The sequence below is a fragment of the Rhinopithecus roxellana genome, chromosome 2, assembly GCF_007565055.1.
Source record: "Rhinopithecus roxellana isolate Shanxi Qingling chromosome 2, ASM756505v1, whole genome shotgun sequence".
Lineage (NCBI taxonomy): Eukaryota > Metazoa > Chordata > Mammalia > Primates > Cercopithecidae > Rhinopithecus > Rhinopithecus roxellana.
In genome coordinates, this window is record NC_044550.1 from 18558147 (window position 1) to 18580645 (window position 22499).

Sequence of the window (22499 nt, forward strand, 5' to 3'; positions counted from 1 at the left end):
CATATACGCAAAGCTCCCAGGCAGCCTTAGCTCTTAAATAATGAGTTGTCTGAGAATCATCAGATAGTTGAGGAAAGACTACAGTATCAAGGGCAAACAATAAAATAAACCTCCAAAAATCTGGCTTTGGAAGCAACTGAAATAATTTATGAAAAAACACAAAAACTAACTCTGATAAATATAGAAAGATTTGAGAAGATATTGCATCTATTACATAAAACAAGTTACAGAAAAACAAATTAAACAAAAGAATAAAGACAAATGGCCAATAGATATATGGGAAGATAAACAACCTCATGAATAATCAAGGAGTTGCACATTAAAACCACCAAAAATTTTTATCTACCAGACAGTTAAAAATTAAGAAATCTGATAACACATAATGTTAGAAGGATGTGGAAAAATAGGATCTGTAATTTGCTGTAAGTGGGAGTGTAAATTAGTAAAATTACCAGAAATGTTTTATACTATCTCGCTATCATATTCCTACAGAAACTCCTACACACACACACACACACAGAGTGGACCTGTGCAAGAAAGATCAAGGCAGTATTGCTCCTAATATCCCCAAACTGGAGACAATTTAAATGTCCAATGGCAGGCAAATGGTTAAATAAATTGTGGCATATTCACCTGCATATATAATGAAAAATAAGCAAACTATAACAGTATTTAATAGCATAGATGAATATTGAGTGAAAAAAGTAACATAAAATATGCCAATTTTCATAAAACTCAAAAACAAAACAAAAAAATAATTCTGGAATACTTACATCTATTGTAAGAATAGGTTCAACAAGTAAGGGAATTAAAAAAAAAAAAAACTCAGAATATGGTTGCTACCAAATTAAAGCAGGAGTAAGGTTAGGGAAAAATCCACAAGAAGCTTCAAAAATCTTGAATAATAGCCTAGTTTTCAGCTGGTGAATTAATGGGTGTTCATGTTATCATTATGCTTGGTAATTTCCATGCTCTGTATTTATCTACGTGTGTGTTAATACCACGTATTTCATAATTTAAAGATTTTTAAATAAAATAGATTTTCAACAGAACTCAAAAGAGTTCAAGGAAAGTCTTTTTTACAAACGGTGCTGGAAAAAGATATTCATATAAAAAATAATAACCTTAACTTCTACTGATACATCCACAAAAGTCTAAAATGGATCATAGGTTTCAATGTAAAGGTAAAACTGTTAAGTCTTCTCATTGAAAACATAAGACAGTATCTTTACAACCTTAGGCTAGGAAAAGATTTCTTAGACATGATACAACAACGCACTAGTCGCAAAAGACAATTTTGACAAAGTAGACTTCACCAATTAAAAACATCTGCATATCAAAAGGCACCCGAGAAAATAAAACTTCGAGTTAAAGGGAAATATTATTTATATCTGTCTATATATACATATGACATTATGTATACGTAGGACCTTTTAAAATCAAATATATGTGTGTCTATATATAATTGACCTGTATTCGGAATCTATAAAGAAATACCACAATTCAATAATAAAACAAGCCAATACATAAATAGGTAAAAGTCACAACTATATTTTCACACAAGGCATGAAAAGTCAATAAGCACATGAAAAAACTGCTTAATATCATTAATTGGGAGAAATGCAAATGAAAATCCCTTTAACTTCTACAATGGCTAAAATTAAAATGACTGGCAATAACAAGCGTTGAGGAGAATGTGGAAGTGGAGCTTTGATATATTGCTAGTGTGAGTGTAAAACGGCAAAAGAATTTTGGAAAATATTTGGAAAACTCTTCTAAAGTGAAAAATATCCCTAACTTGTGACTCAGAAATTCCACTCCTACTAGGTGTTTATCCAAGAAAATGAAAATATTTGTCCATAAAATTGCTTGTATGTGTATGTTCACAGGAACTGTACTCTTAATAGCTAAAAACCAGAAGCAATGCGAATGTTCCACAAGTGAATCAGTTAACATACTTGTACCATGAAATTCTATTTAATAAGAAAAATGGAACAAACACATCAAAACATGGATGTACCTCAAAAACATTAAGTTTATGAAAGAAGCAGACACAAGAGTGCATACTGTATGACTCCATTTAAATGTAATTCCAGAACTATAGTTCTAAATTACAGTATTAATAATAAAAATCAGAAGATAGTACTGTAGATGGGAAAGGGGGGTTGAATAAACAGAAACAGAGGAACTTTCTGTAGTGGTAGAAATATTTTCTATCTTGATTGTGCTGGTAGTGGTTCTATGGATGAATACATGCATCAAAACTCATTAAACTGACCACTTAAAATCAGTGTGTTTTAATATGTGTCAATTTTATCTCATAAAAAATAAAATTAAGAGCCTATGAGAAGATAAACATTGCCATACATTTTCAAAGCATCAAACGTAACCAGAAAATTTTAAACATTTCAGAGAGAAAAAAATGATTCCGCTGTCAACAAATTAAAGTGAGACTGGCATTCTCATCAGCAATAATGAAAGTTTGAAGAGAGCCTGGTGCGGTGGCGTGTGCCTGTGATCCCAGATACTTGGGAGGCTGAGGTGGGAGGATCACATGAGGTCAGGAGTTCCAGACCAGACTGAGCAACACAGTGAGACTCCAGCTCAAAAAAAAAGGAAAAAAAAGTTAGAAGACATGGAAGGATTGAGAGTTGAAGGAAAATACTTCTGATTCTATATACAGCCAAATTATCAGTCATAAGAGCAAATTATAATTTATAGCCATACAAACATTAAAAAATAAAGTTACCCTTCACATGCCTTTTGTGAGCAAGCTTCCTTAGGATATATTCCAGGGAAATAGGGGGAAGTCCAATAACAGAAGATGAGGGGCTAAGAAACAATGTTATTTACCCAAGAATGAATATAAACCCAGGATAGGAGCAATTCAAAAGGACTAGAACGCAAAGTTCAAATTAAACAGAAAGCCATTGGGCTTCAAGGGGAAAAACTTCAAACAGAAGAATGGAAGCTTCTATGTGCATCATACAAAGAATGAGAAGACTCAGTGAAGAAAGCACATCCACCTACCTATTCCTCAGGAGAAAGCAGAAAGGCAATTAAGAAAGTAGGGATGGTTAAAAACTATGTAATTACATAGTCCAAAATATAAAGCATGCTCAACTACAGCATAATATTTTGCCCTTGGAAGGAAAGAAATAAAAACCCATTTGATCTTGATATCATAAATAATCTTCTTTATGGCACAGGGATCATGAAGTTAAAACTCTGGGAAAAAAACATATCGGAGCATACAGCTTGGACTTGCACTAAATAACAACTATAGAGCCATAATACTATAAACATTTTATTTTTTTTATTGGTTTTTGGCATGTGAACAAAGCACAAATATTATAGTTATGAAATATATTATTAACTTTGACAATGTACAAGTAAATGTCCACCTAAGAGAAAGTGGGCATAAATGTAGTTTCTGAGGTGATAAAGAAAAAGGTAGAATCACTACTTTTCTCATTTTACCAAACAAGGAGTCAAATATATTTTCAAAAGTTGACGTGAAAAAAGTAGTTTACATATATTATTTTGAATTATAAAGTAACCAATACGAAAGCCAAAAATTATTTCAAGAAGTCAACAGAAAAAGAATTAGCAGTTTAACTTAGGGCTATCTCAAGAAGTCAACAAAAAGAATTAACAGTTTAACTTATTATTTAACCTACAGACCTAAAAAGGGTTAAAAGTGGTTATCTTTGAAGAACAGTACTGAGAATAGGACAGGTGACACAGCTGTACCTTATTACTCAATCCTACTATGCTATACTTTTTTTTTTTTTTTTTGAGACGGAGTCTCACGCTGTCATCCAGACTGGAGTGCAGTGGCATGATCTCGGCCCACTGCAGCCTTCCACCTCCCGGGTTCAAGCGATTCTCTGCCTCAGCCTCCGGAGTAGCTGGGATTACCGGCGCCCACCACCACGCCCGGCTAATTTTTGTATTTTTAGTAGAGACGGGGTTTCACCATCTTGGCCAGGCTGGTCTTGAACTCCTGACCTCAGGTGATCCACTCGCCTCAACCTCCCAAAGTGCTGGGATTACAGACGTGAGTCACCGCGCCCTGCCAACTATTTAATTTTCAATCAGATGTCTTTATCACTTAGCTGAAAATAAAATAACCAAATAAAACACAATGATCGAAAAAGATAAAACACTAATTAACATGAAAGATTTCATCAGTGTTCTTTTTTCACTACCTCTTAGATGGCTGTACGTAAAAAGGCTCACACACAAAAATGCACACACAGACATTTGCTTCCACCTGGTGAGTGGAAGAAAACTACTGGGGGAAAAGAACAAACAAAACGCAGAGGGGAGAGATTAGATGAGGGAAACAACAGTGCAAGCAATTGGGCTTGAACATTAATTCATTCAACAAACATTTTGAAGCCCCTATTTTAAGTCGGTTGTTTTTCCAGCTGGTGGGCAAAGGATAATGAACAAGTCAGAATCTCTGCCCTCAAAGAACTTATAGTTAAATGACTCGAATGGGGAGAGAAAGTAAAAAATAGGGCAAAAGATGTTGATTTTATCATGAACAAAAGTTTCACATTTCTTCTACAGGAAAATGATACTAATTCATTTATTTTATATATACATTCTCTCAAGAGGAAGAGAATTTTTTTTTTTTTTTTTTTTTTGGTCCCAAATAGATAGAAACCAGGACAGGGGACCTTGAAAAGCAGCCACTGACAATCTTCAAGTAACTTCCTTCCACTGCTTCACGTTCTCCTACTGCTCAAGAGGGTGTTACACTTCGACAATTGACTAAACCTCGAGGGCCAGAAACAAACCAAAGCAAAATTCTGCCTCTATGGTGAGTAATGGAGGGGCAGATTCTAGATTCTCTAACCTCCTCCTTTAGCCTTCCTTTGAGGCAGTGACACAGCGACTGCTAAGCCTACGGTTCCCAAAGGACTCAGGTGAACCTGATTCACAGGAAAGGCGGGTAGCTAGGGATGGAGACAGTACCCATCAGCAAGCAGCTCCACAGCTTGGTTCTCTTCTCTCTTCTGAAGACATGCGGGGCCACTCACTGCTCCCGATAGTCCTCTACCTCCCACAGACCCCACCCACTACGACACGGAAAACTGGATTACCCAAATACCTGCCTCTGAGTCTGGGGACGCAGGCAAACACAAAGACAAGGGGGATGGAGCTTCTACACAGGGCCACAGCGCAGTCGCTGTGCCTGGTGCTGCCGCTACGGCTTAGTGCACTAGACGCTGCATTTCAGGTGCTCCTACAAAAGAGGCCGCTCCTGGAACGCCGGGAGCTCAGAGGTTGCCCTTCGCAAGCGAGCCGAGTCAGCTAAGGTTCCCTTCGCGGAACCCGGCAAGGACCGCGAGCCTGGCCTTGCCCAATCACAGATCCCAGCTTTTTACCCTCCCCCTTCCCCTCAGCCTGGCCTTTTCTTCTGCCCTCACAGCCACCGCGACCCAATACTGAGGAAAGCCCCCGACTTGTGGCGTCCTGCCCCTTGCCCAAACTGGACTCTAAATATAGCGAGAGAGAAAGAGGTGCCGGGGGACGAGGGGTCGATTGGAAATCCTGGGTGAGGGAATAGAAGACGAGGAGCGTGGTGTGGAAGGTTAATGGGACTGAGCACAGGAAGAGGAAGAAAGAATTAACGGTTGAATCTGTAGAACACTCAGGCGTTCAGCAAAGACACCTCATTGGGTCCTTTCTCACTGCTAGAGTGTTCGGGTGGTTGTCTCTACATGCTTCCTGCTGTGGCTTTCTCGGAACCCCTGGCCACCGCTTCATGTGAGTGACGTCGTGGAGGGTCACTCACTCGGGGATCGCAGATTGCGATCGCAGGGGTCTTCCTTCTGTAACTTGCCTCCAGGAGAGAGGGCCTGGCCTGCGGTTGCTAACGGGTAGTCAGTTCGCACCAGGATCAGCCTTGGCCTGAGGAAACAGGAAAGAGCTTGAGACCTCCTTCTAAAGGAGCCACGTTTGAGAAATGGGATGCAGGGCTAAGTTAAGAATGCTACCGAAAAATATCGATCCCTAAGCGTATTTACTGTTATGTGAATGTGTGTGTCAAAGGACTTGGGTGCTTTGGGGGAGAGAAGGGTGAAGACGGGAATTTATTCATTCAGCGAATAGTTATTAAGCGCCCACTCTATTCCAGGCACCGTTCTAGGCAATTAGGTGAAGGGCAGTGAACAAGACAGACAGAAATCTTTGTCTACTTGTAGCTCACATTTTAGTGAGGAAGGTACATACTAAGCAAAGTAATTAGAAACATGCTGTATTTTAGGTCGTGATAGTCCTGAAGAGAAATACAAAGAAGGGAAGAAGGTCACAGAGTGACACAGGAAGGTCTTGCTGAAAAGGTAACTTTGAAGTAAAGGGCTGACGGAAGTGGGAGATGTAACCATGCGAATATCTTGGGGAAGTGCAGTCAGACGGAGGGACCAGCCATTGCAAAGGTCATGAAGCAGAAACCTGCTAGAATAGCAAGGAAGCCTGTAGGTCAGAGTTGAGTAAAGGGTTTAGTCCTTCACTGGAGATTAAATCAAGGCGAGCAAGTCATGAAGATCTTGAGGACATCTAACTTTTATTCTAAATGAAATAGGACTTTGGAGGGTTTTGAGCAGTAGAGTGATGGGATCTGACTTCCTTTTAAGAGGGTCACTCATAAAGGAAAATACACAGAGGATGGCGTGGTAGGAGAAAAGAGACCAATAAGGAGAGTGTTGCAATAATCCAGAGGAAGCATAGTGGTGGTTTGACTATGGGTGGTAAGAAATGGCCAGTGATATTCTTGATGCACTTAATTTGAATATGTAAGAGTATTATAGATGACAGAGTTAATTTTATTTAATTAGACTTTGAAGGACACTTTAAAAATGAATTCCAGTGTGAGTTTCAGAGTGGCAAACGAGTGAAAATCATGGCTTTGCTCTGTGATACTTGAAGGGATTCCGATAAATTATGTAATTTTCCTGGATCTGTCTATAAAATGGAAATAATATCTGTCAAGATTGCAAAGATTAGGGTATATTATAGGTATTTAATGACAAGGTGTCTAATGGACCTAGTCTGCAAATCTGAACCAGGTAAAAGATGGCCTTATTTTGAGGTAAGAGGGTCATGGGAGGCCAAGGCATACTCCTTTTTAAATTTTATGGACTCTACCCAGGACCCCCTGTGTTCTCATCAGTAAGGGGAAAGCAGGCTCTCTGGTAAGGAAAACAAGAATAAATAGGAACTTTCATAAAAAAGCAATTTTAGATATTCTTTTTATAGGTTTTGGCAAAGGTTGATAAAAGACCTGTGGAATTACCGCTGGTTGCTGCACTTACATATTTTGAGTGTCTTTAGGTGCATTGTTCTCAGTGTATTTAATTTTCTTATCTTTTTTAAATTCTGACTTTTGACACATATGATTTAAATCCTAGCAGGAATTTTCACCTAGTTCTAAAAGGTACTACATTGCTTAACACTATAATAGGGACATTCTTTCAGTGTGGGGTATTTTATGTATACTATAACATTCTTAGATATCCAGTAACTAGATTGTGTAGCAAATCGGGGAAAGAAGTTGGAAGGCAAGAAGAGGAATGAAGGAAGGAGAAGAAAGGAAAAATAATTAAAATTACTATAGTCTATCAATTCTGATATACACATTTTTCTCATACATACATCTCTGAAATATGTATTTTTAAATTTTAAATTGTTGACATCTTTAAATCACTGTAGACAGATTGGCAGTTGTGAGATATTTGTCATTGCCCACACTTACACACACTTAGTCGTAACTTAATCTTGTCATTATTTCAGTTGAGTTACATGTGCAGTGTTGGCATATTAGTTTGTTGAGTTTAATTTCCCTTTTAAAGATCATTTAGAAGATTATGATCAGCATTAGAATGAAAAGTTACTGTGTATGAGGGAAAACAAAAGGGTGATACAAGATAAAAATCCAGGGTTAAATGTAAAAGAAGTCTTTTAATAAATAATGTGGATATGTCTAAGTGATAAGAAAGCATTGGGTCAGTTGATTCAATAGTGTTTTTTTTTTTTTTTTCATAATGGTACATAAAATAATAGAGCTTCTTGGGATTGAAGCCATTTTACAATTGATGGCATTTTAGATTTCTTGAAATATAGTATTTAAAGCTTCCAACAAAAATGTAAATTTTTACCTACTGTATTTCTGAAATTGTGTAATTGGAGGTTTTGAGTAGAGATGCTTTCAAATTTGTGTAGAGTTCCTATATAGCATAGGAATTCTAAAATTAAAAATCTGCTTGTAAAACTTTGATTTCAAAGTAGTAACTGACTTATGTTTGATTCCCAATGTTGTCATCATAGGACAGAGAGTTGGCTTTTGAAAAGAGATTGCAGATAATGTAGGTGGGGTGGGGAGGACTCCTGAGGAAATTGCTGAGTGAACAAAAATGATCATGAAGATCTCAGAATCTCAAAAATCATCTTTTGTGTGTATATTTTAATGATTAATATGTACTATAAATTCATGTACAGTATTTGAGATTCTGCATTAGAGGCATCGTATGATGAATGGCTTTTTAGCTTTGATGAAATATGATAATTAACATTGAGAAGGACAAAATTAATGTGAAGGGGCAGAATGATTTTGATAATATGTTTTAAAAGTTTTTGGTGTAAAAAATGCATTATTACCATTTTAATTTAGTACAGGAAAAAGAAAAGGTCTTGATTCTCACCAATCAAACACAGTTAACATACTTGGTCTACTGTTTTCTGTGCTTTTCTCTTCATAAATGTTTTATATTTTCAATTACTGTGCATGTAATTATTATATCTATTTTAATCTCACAGTCTTGATTTTTTTTTTTTTTAGTCCAGAGACTTAAACCAGCATTTCCCAAACTGTTTTAGAGAATACTAGTTCAAATAAATGTTAATAGGTATTGCTGGGTTAGGCTTCTGTCATGAAATATACTGGAAAATGCTTTGTAATTATATCCTTTAGAGAAATTATAGCTAGAGCCTTAAAAGAGCTAACTGCAGCATCAGACAGACCTGAGTTTCAGTCCTGATTTACTAAGTATTACGTGAGGCAAATTAATTTTAATTCAAGTTTTCTTCTCTGTATAATGGAGATTATAACAATATTTGCAATTGACTTGTGTAAAGCATTTAGCCAGCCATAGTACATGTTCTACAAATATATGTAGTTGTTATTATCATCTGTGAGAAACCTTATACATATTAGCATATTAGAAACTCTGAGGATTTAAAATTTTGAAGGTTAACTTATATTCAGTGTAAAACTGAAAAATCACAGGGGAGTAATTGGCATAGAGATTAATGAAATGCGTACTGGGTTGAATGGTAAAAGATTTGTTTGAGCTTTAAGCAGTATTGTTGTTAAGCTATCGCTATGCCTTAAGCGTAACATTATTTTAAAACATGTCTTCAACTGTGTTTCCCCCATTTGTCTGAAAGCTTAGTTAGTTCAAAGAACATGTTTATTTTTATTCTCTACTATAAACCCAGCACATGACACAAAATCAGCGAGTATAAAGTTCGGGTCATGAACTTATTTTAGGAACCTGGCAGGTAATATAAATGGCAGACAACAGGGAGTAGTAAAGTGTCTGTCTGTCTTACTTAAAGACATTCACATCAGTTATTTCCAACACTGTTAGCCCTGGAAAAGAAAGATATCCCTGAACTCTGTCAGGCTAGTTTGTGATCCCTAGAAAAGATTAGCAGTTAAGACCAAACCCTGAAGAACAGCGTCATTAATGGGACAGATAAAGAAAAAGGAGCCCTGAAAGCAGGTGACAAGGAAATAGGAGGTGAAATCAGGTACAAGTAATTTTATAAATTAAGAAAATGAAGTATAGAAAATTTAGATAATTTTACCAAAGTCACACAGCCTAGGTATATGATTGACCCAAGGCTTGTTTATGAACACTCTGAAAAAACCTATGTTCCTTTGCCAATGCTAGTGATCATTATCTGCATGTTACTAGAAAACATTAACATAAACGTATGCACCCAACTTATATTTTTTAAAACTTTAAATGATAATTAATCAACAAGTATTAGAAAACCTGTTTCCAGAGCTTCTGTTCTAAAGACAGCAAATGACTTTTAGCATTTGAGAAAAGTTCTGTTAAGACACAGACATAACTAGAAGTGAAATATTTTTAGATTTCACGAGATGAGACATTTTTAATGTTGGCATAATGAATAATATTTCCAGATAACCTGTTGTGTAGGACTGGAGAAGAAGTAGAGGCTGGGCACCAGTGCAGTAGCTCACACCTATAATCCCAGCACCTTGGGAAGCCGAGGCAGGCAGATCAGTTGAGGGAGGTCAGGATTTTGAGACCAGCCTGGCCACATGATGAAACCCCATCTCTACTAAAAATTCAAAAATTAGCCAGGTGGCAGGTATCTGTAATCCCGGCTATTTGGGAGGCTAAGGCAGGAGAATAGCTTGAACCCAGGAGGTGGAGGTTGCAGTGAGCCAAGATCATGGCACTGCACTCCAGCCTGGGCCGAGAAACAAGACTCTGTCTCAAAAAAAAAGTTTTATCACTTCTTTTTCTCACATTGTTTCTTCTTAGTAGTTGCATATGTGTGTTTAGTGTTTAGTTCATTTGTCTATCTGTATTTTGAAACATGATATTCTCTTTCCTAAACTTACGCTTGTTCTTCAATATATATTATAAAGTCATATTTTATGTAACTCATTATTATTCCAATTATATTTTGCAAATAGTTAACAAATTTATCCACTCAGTAAAATTATATTTTTTTCTCTTAGGCTGGATTTATTATTTCTATTTTCCAAATTATTGTTAGTCCTAGAAGATTTTTTAATGTTTTTGTATGAGTCAGAACATGAGTTTCAGCAACTTGGTGAGTATTTACTTTTGAAGTGACTGTCTAGAACTGTTGGCTTATTTATGAGCATTATTCTATACGGACTATTATTCTAACAGTTTGGAAAAATACCGACCAAAAAAGCACAAACATTCTAATGAAGATACCACCTTTTAAACTCTGCCATTTTTACCAAAATGAACACAGAATACCATGTTGTTACTTAAACGTTTGCAAAGCCAGAATTGTAGAGAAAATATCTTAATAGAAATGGATATATGAAGAAAGTTAAAGTAAAAAAAACAAAACAAAACTATGCGCTTCTGAATGTTAGTATCCTTAGTAACAGCATTTCTTTAGTTTTTAACATCTTTCTACTTTAGTCTAACATAAGTAATGATGAAATATACTCAATAGGTGAAATGTAGCTGTCGCAAACAATAATGAGTATCTGATTAGGCAGAATTGGCAACTTTTACATCTCTAGCCAAGACATCTTTGATGAATAATACTAAAATGAATGTGAATTAGTGGTACATTTTAGAAAAATACATTTTGAAAAGATATAGCTCAAATCATCTTATTCAAATTTCAAAATTAAGAAAAAACTAGAAAACTAGTATCTTAGCTGATATTTAAGTATAGACTAATGCTCAAAAATGAGCCAACAGGTCTAGACAGTCACCTGAAAAATAAATACCAGGCAGTTTATTGTGGCTTTTCAGAATATTTTTTATATAAGATTGATATTATATAATAATTTGAAATTTTCAAACAATCTGTTATTATGTGTCTTATCTACTTTTTATTCAAAATTTCACCATTAATATTGAGTGCTGCTTCATTTATTTAAAGTGAGAATTATTTCAGCAATGCTTATATCATTGTTATGCCCTGAACTATAAATTCTTGTTAAATCAGGTAGAAAAGAACAGTTCATAGTATTACTAACAATTAACCCTCTCCATTGTCAGTGTGATTTTTTTTTAGTATGTGACAGTTTAAACTTTAACATGGTGAATTAATCTCAGAATGTTTATTGAATACATTTTTCTGTACCTTGATAGTATTTTTTTAAAATTTCTCTGAATTTATTATAAAAATAAAATTCTAGTTTTTAAAATAAAGACAATGGTGTATGTTGACATTATATCTGAACAAGCATATGATTAATATTTTCTTAATTGTTGATTTTTTTCTTTTAATATTTGTCTTTCCTAATTGACATTTTCTTCTTGAAAATTGTACCTAAGTGAATACACAGTAGAAAGATCCAGTATATAGAAATATAAAAGGAATGAAATCAGCAACTCTTTACTTTGGAACAAAGGTGTAATTCTCATTTGCATAGTTAAGATTATTGTTATTCTTATCTCTTAGTGTACCTGAAGCTTTCTTTAAAACCTTTCAACCTTAAATGTGGCTAAATAACCTGTTTTCTGCATTTAGCAACAAACTATATTTCCTCTTCTAAATAGATTCAGGAATTACTCTACTTAGCATTTCTGCTATTTGTTTGGCTTGTTGCTCTCCATAGGAAACATATTTTTCTAACATATTTATCTCTTACAGTAGAAAATGTTTTTCCTTTCAGACTGCTTTTTCATAATGTCCTATAGTATAAATTTATTCTTTTCACAGTGTAATTTATGACTTTTATTTTTTCATCTAGGATTTTCTGCCGTCTCTTGGCAAAAATGGCAAATAATGATGCTGTTCTGAAGAGACTGGAGCAGAAGGGTGCAGAGGCAGATCAAATCATTGAATATCTTAAGCAGCAAGTTTCTCTACTTAAGGAGAAAGCAAGTAAGAAAATTTAAAATTTTTGAGGAGATACTTAAAATGAATTCATACAATGACGGAGAAATAATAATGTTTACCATATAAGTTATTTAAGTTTTACTTAGAAGTTTCTGTTATATGTAGAAAAATATCAAACCTGAACCTCTACCTTCAGGACTTCAGTTGACTTTGGTTTTTTTTGTTTAAATGTATTTTATTCTCAATAGTCAATGTCAGAATAGAAATTTCAAAATTTTTTGCTGTCACTAGTAGAAATAAATACTTTCCTACATTTTATAAGCTAATGGCTTACAAAAACCTGTATTTACTCTCCAGAAACGTTATCAATTTTTTTTTCTAATTTTACCATACCACTTTATTTGTTTCTTTTTTAATAATGTTTCTCGAGATTTTCAAATTATTTTTCTTAAAATTCTTACTCTCTTTTTATTAATAAGATAAAGAGATTGGACGTGGTCATTGCTTGTAGAATCTAATATATGTTATAAATTGAATTTTGTCTTCTATAGGTGGCCATTTCATAGCATCTTGACGAGCATTTTAGTTTTGCCAGTTTGAAAATCTTTCTACTTATTCTTCACCTTTATATTATTCTTTGGTAGCCTATGCTGATAGTTTTTGGTCGCCTATGCTGGTAGTTTTTGGTCAAATTGCTCCCAATTTAGAATAAATGCTTTATAAAATCTCTGTTAATATCCTGTAAGGAAAACATTTCCTAGAAAAATAACCTACCTATATATAATTTTAAAACATATCTTAATCCTATATATAACAGAGAAGAGAAATAAAAAGAAAGGTATAAGTAGTAGTAACAATAATATGTATTTCAGTAAGTAATCCTTCAGCAGGATTATACCACTAAAGGCAGTGTAAGAGGGTCACATGCCACGTGATTACATACAAGGAATCATCAAGAATGCAATAGGTACAATGCCAACTAGTATAGGTGTAGAGTCAGACTGCCTTTGTGTAGGTATCTCAGATACCAGAAGCAGATAGTGATGTAGATGATTTATTCAAAATGGTGAGTGATTGATTAGATAATACTTTGAATAAAACGAGGTACAGTCTACTCTTGATTTATGTGGTACTTGATTCATAGAAAATTTAGGATATAATAAGCATGCTGAAAAATACTTTGTGTTTATACATAAAGAATAGTTAAAATCTAGGCTCAAATAATTGTTAATAGGATTTTTACCTATGCAAATTTATAATAGGCCACTAGAAAGTTCTGCAGAATGTGAAACAGTTCTTCATTTTGCAGGAGTATCCAGCATACTGCAGGACATCTGGCATTCTTGGCCTCTGCCCAATAAATGCCAGTACTAACAATCAAAAATAATCTTACAGATTTTCAAAATCCTACCTACAAAGCAGTACCAACCCCACTGAGAACCATTATTTTTCTCTTATATTTTTGTTGCCCCATTGCATATCTTTAACATATACATTATATTTTGAGCAAATCCTTGAGTTATTTCACTCATTGAATGTTTGATTAGCTTAATTCAGACTTTAGCAATATTCAGCTTCTTTTAAAAGGTAATGACTAAAAAGAAAGACATGAGAATAGTTTTTGCTTGTGTGGTAACATCTCAGACTTTTTAAAAAAATATATGTATAATTTAATATAATGCTTTTCTTTTTTTCAGTATCTGTTATTGACATTTTATTTTTTATTGTTTTAAATTTTTTTGAGACAGGGTCTTGCTCTGTTACCCAGGATGGAGTACAGTGGCACTATCTCGGCTCACACTGCAGTCTCAACCTCCAAGGCTCAATCAGCCCTCCCACCTCAGCTTCCTGAGTAGCTGGAACCACAGGAATGTACCACAACCCCCAGCTACTTTTTGTATTTGTTGTAGAGATGGGGTTTTGCCATGTTGCCCAGGCTGGTCTCAAACTACTGGGCTCAAGTGATCCTCTTGCCTCTGAAAGTACTGGGATTATGGGATTACAGGCATAAGCCACTGCGCCTGGCCACATAGTGACACTTTTGTGCCAACTTCTTAAGTTATTTATCATTGCCCTTTATTATAGCTGCAATGCTGGAAAGGTGTTAATTTGATCTTAGTTAGCATCTTAATAAGAGGAAAATGATTCATAAACAAAGTCTTTCTGTTTTACTCTTGTTTCATATATTTTCTCTCCCTTTCTCTCTCTCTTAAATATCATGTTGTTTTAATAAATACTAAACTGGCATAAAGGTACTGGCCAAACATTTGGTTACACTAGAGCTAGTATTATCCTAGCTCTAGTTATACTGGCTGTCTTCTTTTCAAATAGTATTCACACAAAACCTTTTTTAAAAATGTATTTTAACTAGATGTTCTTGATCCAGTTTTGCAGGCAACTTTGAGGGAAGAGAAGAAACTTCGAGTTGAAAATGCTAAACTGAAGAAAGAAATTGAAGAACTGAAACAAGAGCTAATTCAGGCAGAAATTCAAAATGGAGGTAATTAAATATAGAAAATGAGTAATCCAGAAGTTAAGAAGTTGGCCAGTCACACTAACAGTGAGGAAAGAAGTAAGAATCTATATCCAGGCAACTTGGACAACTTCATAACTTCTGAATGACAGATTTATCAATAAAATGGGGGCATGAATAGAACCTACTTCTTAGAGTATGAGAATTACATGAGTTAATTCGTATAAAGCATTTTGAAAAGTGTTTGGGACATAGTAAGTTCATAATACATGTTAGCTGTTGTTCTTATCTGCAGGTTTCTTAGTTTAGTAATTATTAATTAAATGGGAATCATGCCTTTATTCTTTGATACCTCAATAATGGCTAAAATATGCTTACTTTTTTGGCAGCCATTTTATAGTCTCAGACAGTGGATATTTGATAGCCATATACAGTGAATTTTTCATTTAAAAAGAGTTCCTATGTATGGTTCACAATTTCATATTTTTTATCATATTTATTGGTTTAATATGAATGACATTATTTCATTTTCTGTCTCAGTGAAGCAAATACCATTTCCATCTGGTACTCCACTGCAAGCTAATTCTATGGTTTCTGAAAATGTGGTACAGCCTACACCAGTAACAACTGTATCTTCTGGTACCAAAGAACAGATCAAAGGAGGAACAGGAGACGAAAAGAAAGCAAAAGAGAAAATTGAAAAAAAAGGTATTTTCGACCTTTAAGCATGTTTAGCTCTTGACTGGATTATCAGAAAATGTCAAATTTTGATAATGATGATAATAATAGTATCAAAAATAAAGTTCAGCTTTCATGAGCTAGGATAAAATTAGGAACAATATGATATTGGAACATACAAGCTGGGTCCTAAATGGTGTGTGAATATTGACCAGATTAACGGGGTAAACGTGGCATTTTAGGCAGAGGGACTGGCATAAGTTAAAAGACAAGACAGTAAACATTAAGTATAGAAACCTGTATGTAGTTTGGTATGGCTGAATTTTGGTATCTGTTTGTGGCATGGTTTGAGAGAAGTCAGAGATAGGAAACTGGCTTAGGACCAGTTGTGAAGATAGGAAAAGAACATTCTACCAGTCAAAGCAGACTGTGTGAACTAAGATTTCAGGAATCCATGAGAACTAAAGTAGATAGAAATGTCACCATCCACCTAGGCAACAGCCCTTGAAATCTAGTCATCAACCTTAACCTGTCTCTATTCCCCATTCTTCGTATCTAATTAACCAACAAATTCTATTATTCCTGTCCCCAAAACATACATAGACCCCAGCTCTGCTCTTTCCTTTCGTTAGGTCCTACCTTAGTTCAGGTTTTCACGATCTTTCATCTGAATTAATATTAAAGCCTCATCTTTTCTAGTTTATTTTTAACCTTGCTGCTAAAGCTATTTATTCTTTTTTTTTTTTTTTTTTTTTTTTTTTGAGACGGAGTCTTGCTCTGTCGCCCAGGCTGGAGTGCAGTGGCCGGATCTCAGCTCACTGCAAGCTCCGCCTCCCGGGTTTATGCCATTCTCCTGCCTCAGCCTCCGGAGTAGCTGGGACTACAGGCGCCCGCCACCTCGCCCGGCTAGTTTTTTGTATTTTTTTAGTAGAGACGGGGTTTCACCGTGTTCGCCAGGATGGTCTCGATCTCCTGACCTCGTGATCCGCCCGACTAGGCCTCCCAAAGTGCTGGGATTACAGGCTTGAGCCACCGCGCCCGGCCCGCTATTTATTCTAATTATAAATCTGACTTCCTTTCCTCAGATATGTCTGAAAAGGTGCCTTTATAAATAACTATGAATATCTCTCATTATACTTAAACTTATTTACTTTTTTTTTTTGGAAAATATACATGACAGAGGGATTTATGAACTAACCCAAGCCAGTTTAGCCTCTAAATCACTTGCCAGTTCGTTTGGCAAACATCAGTAACCTCTTAGTTAGAAGTAGGTAGGGGCTGTACAGCCTCTGCTATATAACTTCACCACTAGGTGGTATGATTATAATGAAAGCGAGTCGGACTAATTCTTCTAGTTTATAAAATATGTTAAGAAGTAGACACAAAACAACTATATAACCTGTTCTTGCAAACTTAGTGGAATCCATATTCTCTTCTCTAAGGAGGGTGCACTGTTCTGATTCAGGATTAATCAGTCTTCTAGTTAGAGAAGGCAACAAGGCTCTCCTTTGATGGAAGAGGGAGCACACAGGAACACAAGAACAAATGGAATTACAGGATTAGAACACTTCTGTCCAATGCAACTTTCTGTGATAATGGAAATACTCTATATCTGCCTTATCCAACATGGTAACCAATGGCCACATGTGGTCATTAAAGATTTGAAATGTGAGTAGTATGACTAAACTGAATTTCTAATCAAAATAATTTTAAATTGAAATTGAAATAACCTATGTGGCTGGCAGCTACCATATTAGACAATGCTGGTTATAGAGGGCTGTTCCATCGGTATTTAGCTGCTAGCTAGGACTGCCAGATTCTGCTCATGCAAGGGCTGTGGTGCCCATATAATCTTTCCAGACTGCTACGTATCTTTTTTCTTTTCTATTTTTTTTTTTTTTTTTTTTGAGACGGAGTCTCGCTCTGTCACCTAGGCTGGAGTACAGTGGCATAATCTCAGCTCTCTTCAACCTTCACCTCCTGGGTTCAAGCAATTCTCTCTTAGCCTCTCGAGTAGCTGGGACTACAGGTGCACGCCACCACACCTGGCTAATTTTTGTATTTTTAATAGAGACAGGGGTTCACCATATTGGTCAGGCTGGTCTCGAACCCCTGATCGCAGGTGATCCACCCGCCTCAGCCTCCCAAAGTGCTGGGATTATAGGCGTGAGCCACCATGCCCAGCCAGACTGCCACACATCTTAATTGAGCATCACTCATTTGTCAGTGAAATATTTCCGAAATTCCTTATGATAATTAACAAAGATCTTGGTATAGATTTTAATATTTGCAATCATTTCTAGAATGGGAATTCCTGATGAAAGTATTTCAAATGCCTAGGAAGTAGATTAGAGTTTTAAAATATATACAAATATAGATATATTGTTATACTACAGTATTTTTTAAGTAAATGCGTATACTTTATCACACAAAAATATTAAGATTTTTGGTATATTCTGGTAATTTTATTGTACATATTTTTCTGTATAATTTGGATTTTTACCATTTAAAAAACTGTTGCTAATTTCTTTATGGAAAACGGAATTTTTTTAAAACTTGCTAATGAGATTAAAAATTGGCCAGTATTTTAAGGTAGTTCCATCCTCTCTTTGGTGAACTTATTGTTGTATGAATTATGAATACCTTTACACAGAATCCTCCTTTCCTGCTTCATGCATAATTATTCTTCACTGAGTTTTTATGTTTCTTTGTGTATGTCATGTTTATCACATATTCATTATACGTATACATGTCTGTCTTCTTTAAAAGAGATTCTGAGTGCCTTGACAATATGGACTGCCCATCTTACTATTTCCAGTGTCATAGCACTCAGTAAATATATGTTGAAAGATTAAATAAATCTATACTTGAGAAAGAATGCTTCCAAGCTACAACAGCTCATCTTTATACTTTCGATTCAAAGGTAAATAAGGTTTTATTTTGGTTTTACTTTTTTGGGGCCAGAAAAGCTAATTATAAACCTAAAGAATATGAGTCCTCTTTGCAGGTTACAATTAACTCAGTAGCTAAAATAATCATGTGTTAGTAAGAGATGCATTATCAGCAAATAAATAAAAATGTAATTATGAAAACGTAATCAGAATAAAATATTCTTATCTGCTTAAATAGTTACTATGGATAACCCTGAAATCCTAATACATCTTCAGGGAAATCTAAGAAATGGAGAAATTAATTATATACTTATTAGTGTATATAGTGAGGAGGAAAATATTTTATCAGTGAAATTGTATCCCACTCTAGTTCATTCTGTCATTTGGGTACTGATTGTGGTGTTCTTTCTAAGTAAAGTATTTATCATCTTCCAAAGAGTCATAGTAAAAGTTTTTAGAGGTTTCTCTATTGTCCTGTTTTAGGGAAAGGCAAACTTTTTCTGCCTAAAGCCTTTGTCACAACTACTCAACTTTGCCCCGTTGCAAAAGTACCCATAGATGATATGTAAATGAATGAATATGGTTGTCTTCCAGTAAAACTTTATTTATGAAAACAGGCAACAGGCTGGATTTGTCCCATGAGCCATAGTTTGCCAACCTCACACCATGTCTTCAAATAGAAATACAACAGAGAAATAGCTAAAATAGGATTCAAGATTTTATGACTTGGATAATTTTTTTCTTTGTTATTATTTAAGTGAAGGTAGAAGATAAACATTCTTTTGTTTTTTCCTTTTAAGCTCTTCAATATTGATACCATGGAGTTTTCATAGTGTTTTTTTGTTTGGTTTTATTTCTGATGTTTACCCATTCATAAATACTTTTTAGGAGAGAAGAAGGAGAAAAAACAGCAATCAGTAGCTGGAAGTGCCGACTCTAAGCCAATAGATGTTTCCCGTCTGGATCTTCGAATTGGTTGTATCATAACTGCCAGAAAACACCCTGATGCAGATTCTTTGTATGTAGAAGAAGTAGATGTTGGAGAAATAGCCCCAAGGACAGTTGTCAGTGGCTTGGTGAATCATGTTCCTCTTGAACAGGTAATCTGTACAACTGAAATTCCTGTTGTGTACATTCAACATTTTCATTCCCTCTTTCTTGATATCTTTCCATTATAATTTTGTGTACCATACAACATGTGCCATTGTTAATTAGTTCAGTCAATTAGTTTGAATGTGGTTAATTCCACAAAAAAAGCATAAAACCACCAAAAACCTGTAAAACATCTGTAAATTAAGATATAATGCATAAGGATAGGAAGAAGAAAAGGTGTATTATTTTCTCTGTTTTTAAAATATTTTTACTTTTGTATTTTGCATTAAAAAACTATAGTTATATATATACTATATATGTAAAATCTAACAACAAAATACAAAACATCCCATTTTTAACAAATAGAAGAATACTATTAAAAATTGCAAGTTCAATCTCCATGATCCCCTCTCCTCATTTTTCCTCAAGTATGAAAGTATTTTTTGGGTTTTAGAGAAATAAAACTTGTTCTCATACTTTTAGATTGATGCTTTCTGGGTTTATAATACATGATTTTAAAAAGCAAGGAATGATAAAATTCCATCATGAAACAGTGATAAAGATAATTATGATGACTGTTATGTTAGAAGTACTTAATAGATAAATTTTTTTCACATGCTATTTTATTTCTTACTATATACAACTCTCAGTAGTATCATCCCCATTTACAGATGACATTTAGGAAAGTGAACTAAGTTATATATCTCTATCTATAGAGATACATATATATACAGTCATTATATATATATACACACTCATTATATATATACACGTACTCATTTTATATATACACACACACACACACACACACTTATTTATCTCACTCTAAGGCCGATTATCTTTAATCCCTATACTGTTCAGCTTTACTGTTTACCATTCAAGGTGGAGTTAGTCATGAAGCTTCTAACTACAGGTACTGTGTAGTTTATAGAGCCATGCATATGACCAAGGTCACAAATTACAAACTGCTGGGCCAAGGAAAGAATGCAATCCCAAAAAGTTTCAGTTTATCTTTCATAGTATTTCATAAAATACTTACACATGGAATTTTACATGAAAATCCTGATGTCTTGTTTCTTAATTGAGAACTAAGCCCCACCCCCACCCTTCCCATCCCCCTGCTGTTTTCTTAAGACAGAAATTGGTTAACACTTAGTAATGGATAGCATTACTTTAGGTGGAAGTTAGACTCTTTAACACAGTTTCAACCATTCCATAGTTGAGGTGCAAGGTCAGTTGTGATTATTTGGTGTTTATCTTTACTTTTCTGCTAGTGTTATACTTACGGAAGGTTAAGGAGAGACTCAAGTATCTTTTTTTACCATGTCTCAAAAAAGCAAGAGTGTTACTTGTTTTTTCTGTCTAGGGTTCCTTACTTATTTCCTTTACTTATTTGGTAGACAGTTGTATCAGAAGTGCATCAAAATTGTAGTTTTGATCCCTGGCCTGGGCTTTTGTTTTGGCTCTCTAATTTCAGCATTGCTGGAACACGGTACAGGTAATAGATCAATATTGACCTATCATCAAGAGTACAAGGAAGTGATTGCTTCTGTTTCCTACTTAACGAGCTCATTTCTTTTAGGTCTCTAATGATAATTATCTGAGCCAGTGAAGTTTGGGTTTTAAGTGTTTCATAAAAGAAACTAATAGGAGGTTAGAGTATCTCCACTTTTCCTTTCTTCTGGTGAGTTTAGCACTGGGAACTGTGCTTTCGTGTAACTTCAGAAAACAAACCATGGTTACAGTTTATATAATATTATTCTCTATTTAGAATTTAATTCTTTATATAGTGAAATTAGAGCTGGGTATTTGGAATATGTTAAAAGTATTGATGGTATATTTTATGAAGGATAACTTTGCGTGATAACTGTTTTAAAAGCAAATTGATACTCCATGATGATACCCTTCAGAGCAGTGTTTTCTAACTGTTGCTCTTTTTTTCTTATAAGCTTTCAAACCTCCTCAACAAAGGTTTACTTTCTTCCTTTTTCTTTACTTTTGAATACCATATTTACTTTCTTGAAGAAATAAGTGGTTTTTAAAAAATCTAGTAACAGTGGAAAGAATCAAAGACAGTAATAGTTTTAAATGTCCTCTTTCTAGATGTCTTCTATAGTGATTTGAATCATCTACCTATTTCCTCTGTCCCATGGTGCTTCGGAGATATTGCAAAGAATATGGATTTCAACATTAAGATAGTTCTGCCTTTGTTTATTGCTACTCTGCTGCTTCTTGGTTTTGTGAACTTGAACAAATCGCTGTGTTCATTCAATTATATTTATAGCTGCAAGTATTTATTAAGCACCTAAGTGAAGGATACAGAAACAAATGAAAATACAGAGATAGATAAACTTTTTGTTCTTTTTTTTTTTTTTTGAGACAGAGTCTCACTCTGTCACCTAGGCTGGAGTGCAGTGGGGCAATCTCAGCTCACTACAACCACTGCCTGCCTCCCGGATTCAAGCAGTTCTCCTGCCTTAACCTGCCAAGTAGCCCACCATGCCCGGCTAGTTTTTTGTATTTTTATTGGAGACGGGATTTCACTGTGTTGACCAGCCTGGTCTCGAACTCCTGACCTCAGATGATCCGCCTGCCTTTGCCTCCCAAAATGCTGGGATTACAGGTGTGAACCATCACACCCAAGCAGCAAACATATTTTTAAAAATAGCCCTGCCTTTATGAAGCTCACATTCGTATAAGGGAGTCAGAAATATTACCGAGGCATAAGTAAATATTTAGTATGTTAAATAGTG

General features: G+C 35.0%; 2 protein-coding genes across 4 annotated transcripts in view; one reads left to right on the forward strand and one right to left on the reverse strand.

Moving 5' to 3' along the window:
• The window catches only part of TBCK (TBC1 domain containing kinase), a 258415-nt gene extending 252958 nt beyond the window's left edge, over nt 1-5457 (reverse strand). Inside the window, exon 1 of the mRNA XM_030915419.1 lies at nt 5127-5457. The gene's annotated coding sequence lies outside the window, so the exon portion shown is untranslated. The remainder of the gene's footprint in view (nt 1-5126) is intronic.
• Nucleotides 5458-5684: 227 nt separating this feature from the next.
• AIMP1 (aminoacyl tRNA synthetase complex interacting multifunctional protein 1) overlaps nt 5685-22499 on the forward strand; it is a 37829-nt gene continuing 21014 nt past the window's right edge. The window contains exons 1-6 of one of the 3 annotated variants that reach the window (XM_030915434.1): nt 5702-5781; nt 6281-6356; nt 12524-12657; nt 14999-15112; nt 15626-15793; nt 19543-19754. In XM_030915434.1, the coding sequence (XP_030771294.1) occupies nt 12549-12657; nt 14999-15112; nt 15626-15793; nt 19543-19754 (603 nt within the window). In that variant the 5' untranslated portion in view covers nt 5702-5781; nt 6281-6356; nt 12524-12548. The other 2 variants (XM_030915436.1, XM_030915426.1) reach the window with 2 other exon arrangements.